Source organism: Octopus sinensis, linkage group LG16 (assembly GCF_006345805.1).
Source record: "Octopus sinensis linkage group LG16, ASM634580v1, whole genome shotgun sequence".
NCBI lineage: Eukaryota > Metazoa > Mollusca > Cephalopoda > Octopoda > Octopodidae > Octopus > Octopus sinensis.
The window spans coordinates 27,682,846-27,696,493 of NC_043012.1; the positions used below are offsets into that span (position 1 = coordinate 27,682,846).

General features: G+C 35.2%; 1 protein-coding gene across 1 annotated transcript in view; it reads left to right on the forward strand.

Moving 5' to 3' along the window:
• The window catches only part of LOC115220281 (nuclear pore complex protein Nup205), a 222,260-nt gene that overhangs the window by 52,653 nt on the left and 155,959 nt on the right, over positions 1 to 13,648 (forward strand). The window contains exons 7-9 of the mRNA XM_029790391.2: positions 3,052 to 3,222; positions 9,299 to 9,411; positions 13,406 to 13,468. Coding sequence (XP_029646251.1) covers positions 3,052 to 3,222; positions 9,299 to 9,411; positions 13,406 to 13,468 — 347 coding nt within the window. The remainder of the gene's footprint in view (positions 1 to 3,051; positions 3,223 to 9,298; positions 9,412 to 13,405; positions 13,469 to 13,648) is intronic.

Here is a 13,648-nt window from a genome sequence, read left to right on the forward strand (position 1 = left end):
TGCCAAAATATTCTAAAATGATTTTCATTGAAACCTTGAATTTGTACCTAAAGACAATTGATAATTTAAAAAGTGCCTTTGTGGAAAATTCAGTTGTGAAGATATTTGATTCTAGCTAAGATGTGATATTGACAATTGGTACTTAGAGATAGTCTATGTGAGAAATTTTGTGGCTGGATAAGGCTGCTATATTCATCAAGGAAGTTAACTACTGATGAATTTAATATTGACATGGAAGCTTTTAGTAATTGTGTGTGTGTGTCTTACTTGTCATTTTATAATTGGTAGAAAATTCCTGCTTAGATCTGACTGCAAGCAATTTGATTTCATCTCCCTATGAGAAGAAAATGTAAAGATACTCCACATTTGAATTTGATATCATTTATGTCTAAAAGACTGCAACTGCAAGATACTTGTTCAGTTAGATAATTTTAGTCTGTAACAAAGCAGGAGTTTGGATAATGTGGATGTGCTGGAGAACTAATTTTGATAACCTAATTGCAAAAACACTTAGCAAACTCACTTCCAGAATAAAAAGAATGTCAGGGGTGAATGCACCAATTCTTAAAAACTCGATGAACATATTAAACATAGATTAACTCTGGAAAACAACATTCTACTTGTTTCACCAAAAGTATGCAGGAAGATATGTGCCCGTCTTTTTTATGCTATTAGTTGTGTGTCTTGATCTGATATACAGTATAATAAATTTTTTTTGCTTTTTAATAATTGGAAATTCTTTGATTCCTTATTTACAATATGGTCCCTCATTGACTGCATTCAAAACACTTACAAAACATTCTAGAAACCTGGGAGACATCCATTTATGAAGGTCTGGTGGGTTAGAAAGGTCAGATATATTTCTGACTGTATATTTCTGGAAAACCTGCAAAATGGGGAATCAGAGTTTGGAAGATTTGTGAACTGAATGCTGGGTAATGCTTTGGATTAAATTTTTATACTAGAAAAAGAAATAGTAATGTAAGTTAGCATGGCCTACTGTATGATAAAGTTTGTGAATTATCAATACCATACCCTAACCATATATATTATTTTTTGACTAATTTTTCACTTCAGTCAAACGTGAAGATTTAGATGCTGTGGTGACATATACATGTGCTATAGCAAGTGGGAAAGAGATACTGTTAGTTGTAAAAAGAGCAGTATTTAAAAAAAGTGATAAAATAATCCAGTGGCAGAAATGAAATTTGCTAGAAATTGCATGCAGAGATGAGGCAAATCAATTTTCTGTCTACCTGGTATCCCATTTGTGATCCTCCAATGTAATTGGCATATTGGTGGTGTAGATTGTTGTATAGTGAAACTGTACACCCCTCCCAGTAAGAAATGGTAGTAGCCAGCCATTATAAATAGACCAATAGCCGGTTGACAGGAAGAAGGTCAGAAGATCAAGAGTATGTGTAGTCGTGTCTGTGCTGATATAGTAATTATACTGTGATACTTAGTGGACATTATAATGATCTGGCATTTTGAGTATAAAAACAGTGTACAATTGGGGTGGGGGTGGGTCGTACAATGCCAAATAAAACCATTCTGTTTGAGGACTTTGAAGTATAACAATATCTGTCAGAGTAACAATTGTCATCAAAAGACAGATACAACAGTGGCAATGAGGAAAAACCAATTAATGCTGTTAGCATATTCCATGGGTTGAGATTATTCTGTGCAATGAACTTGGTATGACAGAGGTTTCTGAATGCTGGGTACTACATCTTTTGACACCTGAACAAAAGTGCAAGAAGCTGATCCCATGCTGGCAAAATCCGACATTGAGGCAGATCCAACTGGATTCCTTGAACATTTCCTGGTTCAAAGTGATGAACCCAACACTCATTCTGGTCTAGGAAATGTTCAAGGAATCCAGCTGGATCTGCCTCAAACAGTGTCAGATTTTCCTGGGACGTGACCAGCTTCGTGTACTTTTGCTCAGGTGTCAAAAGGCATGGAACCCACCGTTCAGCACAAATGTTGGATTCATCACTTTGAACCAGAGACAAAGTGATAATCCATGCAGTGAAAATACTCCCCTTTACCTGATCCAAAGAAGGCCGAAGTTTTTTAATCTGCAAGGAAGGTAATGGTTTTAGCTTTTTGGGATGCAAAAGGCATTGTGTTTATTGACTATCTTCAGAAGGGCCACGCCACCAACGGAGAGTACCATGCCAACATTTTGAGGTAGTTAAGAAAGGCTATGAAGACCAAATGCTCAGGAAATCTTACAAAAAAAGCTCTTGTTTCATCAGGACAGTACTCCGGTATATCAAGTCCTTGCTTTCAATGGCTTCTGTGACTTTGAACTGGTTGATCACTCTACCTCTTCTCTTTATTTGGCTCCATCTGACTATCATCTCTTCTCCAACGTGAAAACATACTTGGCTGGGAAACAGCATTGCAGTAATGATATCAGCTGTTGATAACTTTTTACACCAAGAGTATGAAGGCTTCTTGACCAGTGGGATCCAAGCACTGCAACACTGATGGAAGAAGAGTGTGGACTATGCTGAAAAATAAATGTCATTTGGTCACATTCTATGAGAGTATCTTGGTCAGCCTATGAACTTTTCAGTCAACCCTCATATTTACAGTTCATTTTCTAGTTTCCTTCAGAGATAAATTTCAGTATTACATTTTATTTTACCTCACGGGAAATCTATCTTGTCTACAATTAAGTTCAACTGGTAATACAGTTATCTGTGTCATACTTCTATATTAAAATTTTGTGATATATTCAATTGAATATTAGATAAGGACTCACTTTCTATGTTGATTTTTAAACAAAATTTGCATAATGTTGTTGAATTTACCTGTATTTGAGATAAAAATTATGCTATAGATTTGGTTAAGAACCTTTTATTAAACTGCATTCTAAATGTCACATATGCAGATAGATAAAGGGTTAGAATTGTTGTATGAAACCAGTCTAAATTCACAATTATTTTAGATTTTATTTGAAACACATTGGCTAGAAATATAGTAGTGAAAAAGTTAAGTACACCAAATGAAAATTAAAAATTTTCTTTTCTTTTTTAGAAATGATTCATAATTTTCCAATATTGTCAGATGATCAATACATTCGCAGCATCCACCAAGTTCTTGTATCAGATGAGCTATGGACCCATCCAGAAGTCAGAGCAGTTATTAGATTTGCGTGGGCCATGAGCCTTCGCCAGCTGTATATTTCACAGCACTCTTGTGCTCCAGGTACAGTTTCTAGTGTTTTCTCCTTTGTTGAATATGATCATGTCAAGTATTTCTAATTTCAGATTTAAATATAGAATGTGATATTTTCTTATAATGATAAACTTTATCTGTTATATAAAAATTTTTGCTCTATTTATTGTTATATTTTTGTGAAGATATAGCATAGAAACTGACAGACATGAAAACTAAGGAAAGCAAATTAAATTGTTATTGAAATCAGGAAGTGCAAGGGACTTATTTTCCAGACAGTTTGAAATAGTTAAGTAATTCACTGAATGTAGATAGTTGTGATGCTTTATTGCTGAAAAAAGATCAAATTACAGCAGCATGATATGAGCATAATGGTTAAAGGGACAGGGTACACAGAACACATTGTATCCAGTATTGTATTTTGAAAACCCAACTTCATTGCAGAGTCTCATTTAATGACGTTTCTTTTTATCATTTTGGACAAGATATTTGGTACTTGAATACTTTTCTTTTTCTTGTTTCAATCATTATACTACTGCCTTGAATGTTTTGATCAAACAAATTGACCCTTGTATTTATTTCCTCTTTCAAGTCTGGTACATATTCTATCAGCCACTTTTTGCTGACCTGTTAAGTTACAGGGATGTAGACTAACTAATACCGGCTGCCAAGCAGTGGTGGTGGACGGGTGGACACCACACACACACACACACACAGACAGATAGACAGACAGACTTGTTAGAATTTCTATATCCCAATAGTATTCACAAGGTTTTGGTTGACCTGAGGCTATTATTTTAGTAGAAATGTAGAAAATTTTAAAATATTTAAATTTTTTTGTCTTTTTCACTTGCATGGGCCTATGAGCACACTCACACACTGAAATAGAATGAAAATCAATAGATGACCATAAATATTTTTCAGTTTCAGCCAGCAGAAGTTAGAAAGTGATTTAAGAGTCACAGTTTGGTAGGAATCTATGAAAAGTACCTTGCCATTAGCTCTCAGCCTGTTAGGCATTTGTAAATTCTATTGATGAAAGCTAAAATAATAATGATAATTAATGTCTATTTTCCATGTTGGACTGTTTGACAGGATCTGGCAAGCCACAGCATTCTCCTGAGCGCTGATGTCAGGTTTGGTAGGATTTCTACAGTTGGATGCCATTCCTATCCCTAATCACTTTACAGTGTGTAGTGGGTGCTGTTTTTGTGCTACTGACACTAATGAGGTTTCCAAGTAATTTGCATCACAGGGAAAGAAAAGGAAAGCCTTTTTGATTAAGTGGTAGGAGTACTTGAGAGGCAGTGGTAGCTTTCTGCTAGAAGTAGGGAGGCCAATGTCTAATAGAAGGACATGTTAGCTGTCTTGCTATAGGAAAAAGATACATGTGTAGTGTTTAATGCTAATGAGGTGAACAAAGGCGATAGGAATGTGGATGCCTTTGAAGTAAACAAATGAATAAATCGATTCATAGTTAAAATAATTTATTCACTGGACTTAATTTGTCGTTGGCACACATAATTCTTCACTGCATACAAAATGTTGACAACTGCTACGAGTTGCTCGAAATAGAAACAGAGTACATGGCACTGTCATGCCTTTGGGTGTCAGAAGTGAAAGTAGAGAAATCTGACGTCAGACGTCAACTTCGTGTATTTACGTCGTCTTTCGTTTATTTACGCCGTTTATTTACGTACCACTGAAATGCAAGTAAAAGCTTGTATGTATGTATATATATATACATACATACACACATATATATAATATACATGTATATATACATATATATATATTTAATACATACATATATATAATATATACATGTATTTTTACCGCCTTTAGTCGCACAAATCGACCCCAGAACTTATTCTATCGGTCTTTTTTCTTAACCACTATACATTATATACATACATACAGATAGATAGATAGATACACACACACACATATAATAGATATAAAATGTGTACGTGTGTACATTTTTCAGAAAAAAATTCATACATTTTAAATATCAATAGCATTTCTCTTATTTTTTACATGAAGTTTTCGAAAAATGAATTTAGAATGTAAAAATCAAATATATCAAATTAATAAACGCAAATTATTTTCAAATATCATTTTCAACGGTGAGATTATCAAAATATAAACTTGAAGTTAAGTTTAAAAATAAATGCGATACTCATTCTGTCTTGATACTTATGCTCAAATACATGGATATAGCTGTCGAATTTGTTCTATCAACTTCCCGAATATATCATCCTTAAATTCATAGCGCCACATGAATTCGATGAGATGGGTCTGAAGTAAATTTCTGGCTGTTCCACATTCTCTCCTATTTCGAGTCTTTACGTGTTTCCATAAACATTCTATGTGGTTGGTTGTGGCAAATGTTACCGGATCAACAAAATTTATGGCAGTTGAAAATCGAACAGCGGACACTCTATTACAGATTATACGCGAGCGTATATTGCCTGGTACAACAATAATATCCGACCTTTGGCGTTCGTATAATACACTCAGTCAGCTAGGATACAGACATTTGACCGTGAATCATTCTATAAATTTTGTTGATCCGGTAACATTTGCCACAACCAACCACATAGAATGTTTATGGAAACACGTAAAGACTCGAAATAGGAGAGAATGTGGAACAGCCAGAAATTTACTTCAGACCCATCTCATCGAATTCATGTGGCGCTATGAATTTAAGGATGATATATTCGGAAGTTGATAGAACAAATTCGACAGCTATATCCATGTATTTGAGCATAAGTATCAAGACAGAATGAGTATCGCATTTATTTTTAAACTTAACTTCAAGTTTATATTTTGATAATCTCACCGTTGAAAATGATATTTGAAAATAATTTGCGTTTATTAATTTGATATATTTGATTTTTACATTCTAAATTCATTTTTCGAAAACTTCATGTAAAAAATAAGAGAAATGCTATTGATATTTAAAATGTATGAATTTTTTTCTGAAAAATGTACACACGTACACATTTTATATCTATTATATGTGTGTGTGTGTATCTATCTATCTATCTGTATGTATGTATATATGTATAGTGGTTAAGAAAAAAGACCGATAGAATAAGTTCTGGGGTCGATTTGTGCGACTAAAGGCGGTAAAAATACATGTATATATTATATATATGTATGTATTAAATATATATATATGTATATATACATGTATATTATATATATGTGTGTATGTATGTATAATATATACATACATACAAGCTTTTACTTGCATTTCAGTGGTACGTAAATAAACGGCGTAAATAAACGAAAGACGACGTAAATACACGAAGTTGACGTCTGACGTCAGATTTCTCTACTTTCACTTCTGACACCCAAAGGCATGACAGTGCCGAGTACATCTGTGGAGTTGATATGTCAGAAACGAATATTTTTCTGTGTGTGTGTGTGTGCATAGTTCATCTGAGACAATAGTCTATCGTTTGAAAATTTCTATCGGTCTCTGCAATCTGCAAAAACCTACTTGTCTGTGTCATAGACCTTTCTCGTCTGTCTCCTAGGCCTTTCTTATCTGTCCCTCTGCTGACCACTGTATTTATAACAATTGTGGCAGCCAGAAGGATAGGCATACTGCAGCAGAGATTGTGCCTAAATAGGTCAGCTCTACCTGACATGGCTGAAGTTGTAGGTCAAAGGGAAATGTTCAATCACTTTTTGACAGGACAAAGAAAACCTTTTTTCGCGCCTGTTGATCATGGTGGTATGGACGACTGAGAGTTCTTAGATTCGGTTTTGAATCTAGGCTTGGAGAAGGAAGTGTTAATTTTTACACATGGCTTCCCTGGATTGGTGAAATAGAAGAGTCAAGTGGTGAAGACATTATTTCGGCCTAGCTAAGGCAGTCTAGCAAATGTAAAACTGCTGTCACAGAAAAGCCATTGTTCCACCGTGCAAAAAGTTCTGTTGAAGTGTTAATTTAAATTTGGCTATGGTGGATCGAATCCACTTCATGCCTGCAAGATGCACTACATCACTCCACTCACCAGTGATGTTCCAGGAAAGGAAACGAACGATCGAAGGAGACAAAAGAAATATATAGTAAATGTCTTGGAATGTTTTTCAGCATTGAAATGTGTCTGGTGCTGTTGTCGTGGTTCCTTGCTGAGGTTACCAAGGATGATAGTATAGCATGCTGGAGTGATGCGCAAGACAGAAAATTTTCTATCTTAATTACGTAACCAAACAAGGGTCTAACAGGGGGAAATTATGTCTAAACATGAATGCAAAGCATATGAATGTTCGACATGCTTTGAGTTGGGAAAATAGTTGAGCAAAATAAGACAGTAGAGGTGCATGTGTGCAATAGGGCTTGCAAGGCTGAGGCAGTAATGCTAGTGCATTGATTCAGGTACAGTGTACAGTGTTGAATATGCCAGCTGGTGCATGAGGCATTATATGCCTCGATCGTACAGGAGCAAAAGTGTGGCATGCTGGCACATTGTAAGGGACAAACAACTTTCTCTGTATGTGTGACTGACCTAGGGCTTTACAGAGACTAGTTGTGTCTATAAGAGCGCAGGGAGCAGAGTGAACATGTATGTGTGTATGAACCATGTGCAGATGCGTGTGCAAGACCAGACATTGAGGAAAGGTGCATGCGTGAAAAGAAATTGCAGACATCCAAAAGGAGAACATATAGCAGAAAACATGTTATAAAAACAGGTGATCGATGTGTGTGCAGTGCAAACAATGAATGAATGAAGCAAAAATGACAAACTTGGTTAGAAAGTCTTTTGGTCCTGGTAAGCTAAATAGTAGCATTTGAAATGCAAAAATAGGTGCATGCAAAGAAAGTTCAAGTCTATGGCTGTGGAAAACATTGTGCATGTGTGCTCCCATAGTTTTATCCAGCTAGTTTCTGTGCATGTAGCTGTCGAAATGATGCATTTATTGGCTTCCATGGTCTGCAAATTCCTTGTGTGTCGGCTGTGTTGCATTTTCTTGAAGTGCATCATGGATTGCATCACAGTATAGAGCTTTCTGTAGCAGGTCAAAGGAGGGTGCATCTTAGTGGTGATGAAGGTTGTAATTATTTTTCCTTTGGTTTAGCGACTATTGATATGAAGACTGTAGTTCTTTAATTTGAAGTCAGAAAAAATGCAGTGGTATGTAGTATCAGACAGTAGCAATTCTCTTTACACAGAGTCACTAGTTTGTTGGTAATGTAGCTTCAGAAGACAGCAATTCTTTTTCATGGCGTCACCAGTTGTAATAATGAAAGATTATTTTGTATCGGTTAAAATTAAATTTTAACAGCATGTTGTAGGATGTGAAAGTTGAACAATGCATGAAGTTTTAAGGAAATATTTATCTTTACCCGTTACATTATACAATATCTTGCCTCGATGGGCAGGTGATAAAATCATAAAGCATGCAAAGTAAAGATAGTTGTAGGTTTTTCTTGCGTAATTTGTGTTTGTGTCATTGTTTAGTAGTAATTACAGAGAAAGATAAAATGTTGTAAAAGAACAGAATTAGAGCTAGTGAGATTGAGAGAGTGTGGGACGTTGTCTCTCTCTCAATTCAGGAGTTGTCACCAAGGTGACTATCTGTCTTTTGCTTGCAGGTTCTTGTTATTATAACTATCCAGAAGGATAGACATATCGTTAAGAACAATAGATTTAGTTGGTGGTCTTGTTATCTTAATTCTAGCTTTTGGTGAAATAGGTTAGAAGGGTCAAGTGGTGAAGACATTATTTCGGCCTAGCTAAGGCAGTCTGGCAAATGTAAAACTGCTGTCACAGAAAAACCATTGTTTCACCGTGAGAAAAGTTCTGTTGAAATGTTAATTTAAATTTGGCTATGGTGGATCGAATCTACTTCATGCCTGCAACATGCACTACAGGTATGTTTGAATGAAGCTAAAATTTTTTTTTTTTTCAATTTCAACATGAGCTGCAATATTTTTTAGTTTCATGTCCTGTACTTTTCCAGATGCAATTAACTGAGAATGTTATCGCTCCTCTAGCCACATTACTTGCTAGTTTAAATTTTAGTATACAATTTTCTTTAAATTACCATTTATCATGATAATATAATTATTGTATTCCATTCTTGCCAGGTGTCAATGAGTATTGTGAGGAAGATGAAACTATTGTAATGGCTGCTATCAAAGAAAAAGTATTTCTGTTTCTCAGAACTCAAGTTGTAGCTTCCCCAAGTTTCTTTCAAGAGGTGAGAATAATTTAGTTATCTTTTATCTTCTACTTGTTTCAGTCATTGAAACTGGCCAAGAATTTTTGGTCATGAATTGATCCCAGTTCTTTTATTTTTATATATTTAGTTTTTAACTACTAGTGATGGGGAAAACTGTCATGTTTTACAGCCTTTCATGAAAGATGTGATTAGTACCTGTTGTGAAATGTGTGTTACATTTTTTCACATGATTCTTCACCTCAAAAGCTCTAAACCCAGCAGTTTACCGTACCTAATTTTAAAACAATCAAGTATTTAAAGGATTCATTGAGATCCTCGGTCCTCTGATCGTGTGACATCTTGTGATATCATTGCGGTGTGATAGTGAGCCAATTCATGAAAAAATATTTACTGACAACCAATCATATTTCTGTGATTATATATTTTCTAAACTTTATTTCATTAGTTTTCCTATTCATCAAAGTCCTTCAGACCATAACAGAAAGATCTAAAACTAGAAAATCAGACATGCATTCATTCCTTGCAGAATTGAGGTTTTCTGCTAAAATAAGATGAGACTTAGTGTAGAAAACATCACAAATTGAGAAGTGGTTAGTGGAGTGATTGGACTATTGCTTTGAGAACTATTTTGGCATTGTTCCAGACATTGAGATGATGTTCAGAGAACTGGTTGATCAAACAAGACCCTGTCATGCTTACAGTGTATTGCAGAGATTTTATGTCATATAGTATATTAAGTTGGGGTGGGTGGATGGTACAGTGAAAGTGGTCATTTAATTTTACCATAGACTGAGAAACTTTAGGTCTGTTCTTTGTGAGATGAAGGACCCAGTTTGGTATTGGAGGGGAGGAAGTAAATGGAAGCACCAGGTTGGGTGTGGCTAGTGACAAAAAAACATCCGAACTGATTTACATGTGCATTTTTGCCCCTTATGTGACAGAGGAATGGAGAATCATAGAAGAATGTGATGGTTACAAATATAAACACTCTGTTCAGTAAACTTTGTATGTTGATATTTGTAGCAGGGTAGATATGTCTTCTTTATGTCATAATGAAAAACACAGATTTATGTAAATACAGAATTTAATAGAGTGATATTTCATTCATTTTTACATGTTTGTCTATGGCAGTGGTTCCCAAATGGTGCAGCATGCTTCATAGGTGAGGCAGAATGATTGAAAGACAATCAAAGATTTAGAAACAGTTTCAAAAAATTCATATGCCAAAAAAAACATGATTTCATGAGTCCCAGTAAATAATTATAGTCTGATTTTATCATCGTGATACTTTTGCATGTTATCAATTATTAAGAATAGAGAGAGTTATCAATGATAATGTTCTGACTTCAAATCTGTGGTTATCTTCCTTTAACCCTCTCTCTTTGGATATTCTTTGCCATAGAGCTACTTGCACCTTTTCATCAGGATCTGGTGTCTCCATATCCAACATTATGGCCATTAGAAATAAATGGCTAAACACAGGCTCATATATCTTATCCCTTTCAGATCATGAATAGATATTTAAAAAAAAAACCCGAAAACATCAAGTCTGATTTGGCAATCAAGAATCATTGGAAAAAGAGGGTATTGAAGAAGACTTGTCAATTGCTGCAACAGAAGCAGGCTCAAGCAAACCTTGAAAAAAGAAAGTTTACTGACGGTCTGTGGATAGCTATTTGAGTCTTGGTTTCTCACGGATTGGAGATAAAAATGCACCTCAAGCTATGTGTTTGAATTGCGGCACAAAGCTTTTCAATTCCAATATAATCCCAAACAAGATGAAAAGACATCTGTTGTCAAAACATGAAAATTTGGCAGGCAAGGATGTTCAATACTTTGAACGGTTTTTGGAACAGCAGAAATACCAGAGTTCATATTTTGAATCATGTGTGACAATTTCAGACAAAATGCAGATTGTATTGTACAGAGTTGATTGCTCAATAGACAAAACCTCATTTAATAGCTAAAAAATTAATTCAGCCTGCTAGGTGCTTGATTCTGAAAACTGTTAGATGATGATGCTGAGCAAGAAGTTAGGAAAATTCCTATGTCTGATAATACAATTTACAGAAGTATAGTTTCTGAAAGTATTAAGAATTCTAAATTTGCCAATTCAAGTTGATGAATCTATCAACCTTAGTGGAAAGGCACAGTTACTTGCTTATATCAGATCCATTCACAATACTGAAATAAGAATACACTTTTTATTTTGCAAGGAACTTGCTCGAATGTATGAAGGGAGAAGATATTTTTCAAGCCCTGTGTGAGTATTTTGAAAAGGTTGAGGTTTCATGGAATTCTTGTATTGGAATTTGCATGGATAGAGCCCCAAGTATGATAGGGAATGTGAGAGGCAATCATTGGAAAGATAAATCCAGATGTAATATCAACTCACTGTTTGTGGTGTAGTTTCTGTATTACAGTGGATGCATAACAGTAGGCGTAAACTTTGAGAGTAAACTCAACGTACCACGTCTCTGTACAGACAGACCCACAAAACAAATTTGTAAGGTAGGTGAGTGCTGCCTTTTGTTAGTTTAAAAGATGTGAGTGTGGGGTTACAATATGAGACAGTCATGGCTAGCCAACGTAAAGGATGACGCAAAGAAGTGTTAGATGAGCAGCCAAAATAAATGCTACAAAGATTTTTAGTGGTGTGCTGGAGGTTACAGTAATGTTTTTTTTTCATTGCATCCGTAAAGGTAACAAAGCCCAAAGTGCCGGGACCTTATTTTTATATTTATTATTTTATTTTCAAATTTTTGGTTGTCAAAATTAGGGTTTGTCCTCGAGGACAAAGCATCTTCAATGCTGGGAAATACAGTAATTAATTTTATTAGTGTTTAAGGTGTAAAAAAAAAAAAAAAGAGTTGTAATAAATAAAAAACACTGCAATATACAAATTAGCACCCTTATCTACTTCAAAATTTGAATCCCAGATTTCCTACCAAATTTCAGAATAATATAGAAAATGTATTCTTTAAAAAAATTATATTAGTTTACTTTTGTCATCTCTCTATATATAAACGGCAGTTTGTCTGTCTGTGTGTCTGTCAGGTTGTACCCTCACCCTGACCACGGCTTTCAACCGATTCTGATGAAACTTGACACACACATAGCCCAATGTCATAATTCAAAACTAACGCAGCGAAAATTTTGAAAAGTTCCCCCAGTTCTGAAACAAAATCGATAAATTCCACATGGGTCGAGAATTTAAGCTTTTTATATGCAACACGTTTTCTACAGACTGTCTAGGGGACGCAACTCGACCTTTTTAACTCTCGGAACACGTGGGGTAAGTATCCCAAAATGTATAAAAATGTATAAAAACGGCAAAAAAGCGGGTAGCAATGTGAGTGACAACAACGAAAAAGTCAAAAGTGACCAAACTGAACAAACGAATGGAAAAGGTTTTTTGGTGCACACGACAAAAGCGGTTTATAATAAACCAAAAGTTTGCAAGTAGCGTCCGAGGACCCTTAGGGTGCGTCAAAAATTTAAGGTAAAACGTTTGGGGTGGTAGTTATAAAGAAAGTGTAAACAAAAAAAAGTATTTGAATAACTTGCGGCTGCAGCAGCTATTAGCAGAAGTGGGGGTAAAGTCGCGAATGTAATTTCTTCCTGGTAGGAATTGGTTGGGTTGAATTATCGATAGCTGTTTGATAGTTATTTGGGAGTGAAGAGAAGACATTGCAACCTACACATGCGCCTTCGTTCCCTAGAGGGAAAGGAGTAGATTGGGATTAGTTGTTGCCTACTAGGGGCAACATACCCGGGCAACGCCGGGCTATGCTGCTAGTAAATATATATATATATGTATATGAACTGCATTATTACATGTGTCAATAGGCTGAACCTAGTTGAAATTTGGAGATGTGATGAATTGATTTCATTAATTTTGTCCACTTTTCAGTAAAAATTAAAAAATTTTGTCTTTATGTCTGTGTGATAAAGTTTCACTTCACCCTGGCTGCAAGATAAGGTTAAATAAAATGCTTTTGTTTTATTGCAGGAGTTTTTTGTCTCTCGTATTCATGGTCTGCTGACTGATTTTATTGTTCACATGCCACTCAAGGTAAACATTCATATTTCACATCTTACTTTTATTTTGTGTGCTTTTTATATGATAGTTGTGTCCTGGATGTCAGACTTAAAAGAAAGGAAGACCTTAGTTAAGAAGCAGATTGTGTGTGTATTTGTGTGTAATGTTTAATTCAAAGCCTGTGGTTTTCAGCAATTGTAGTGTAAACAATAC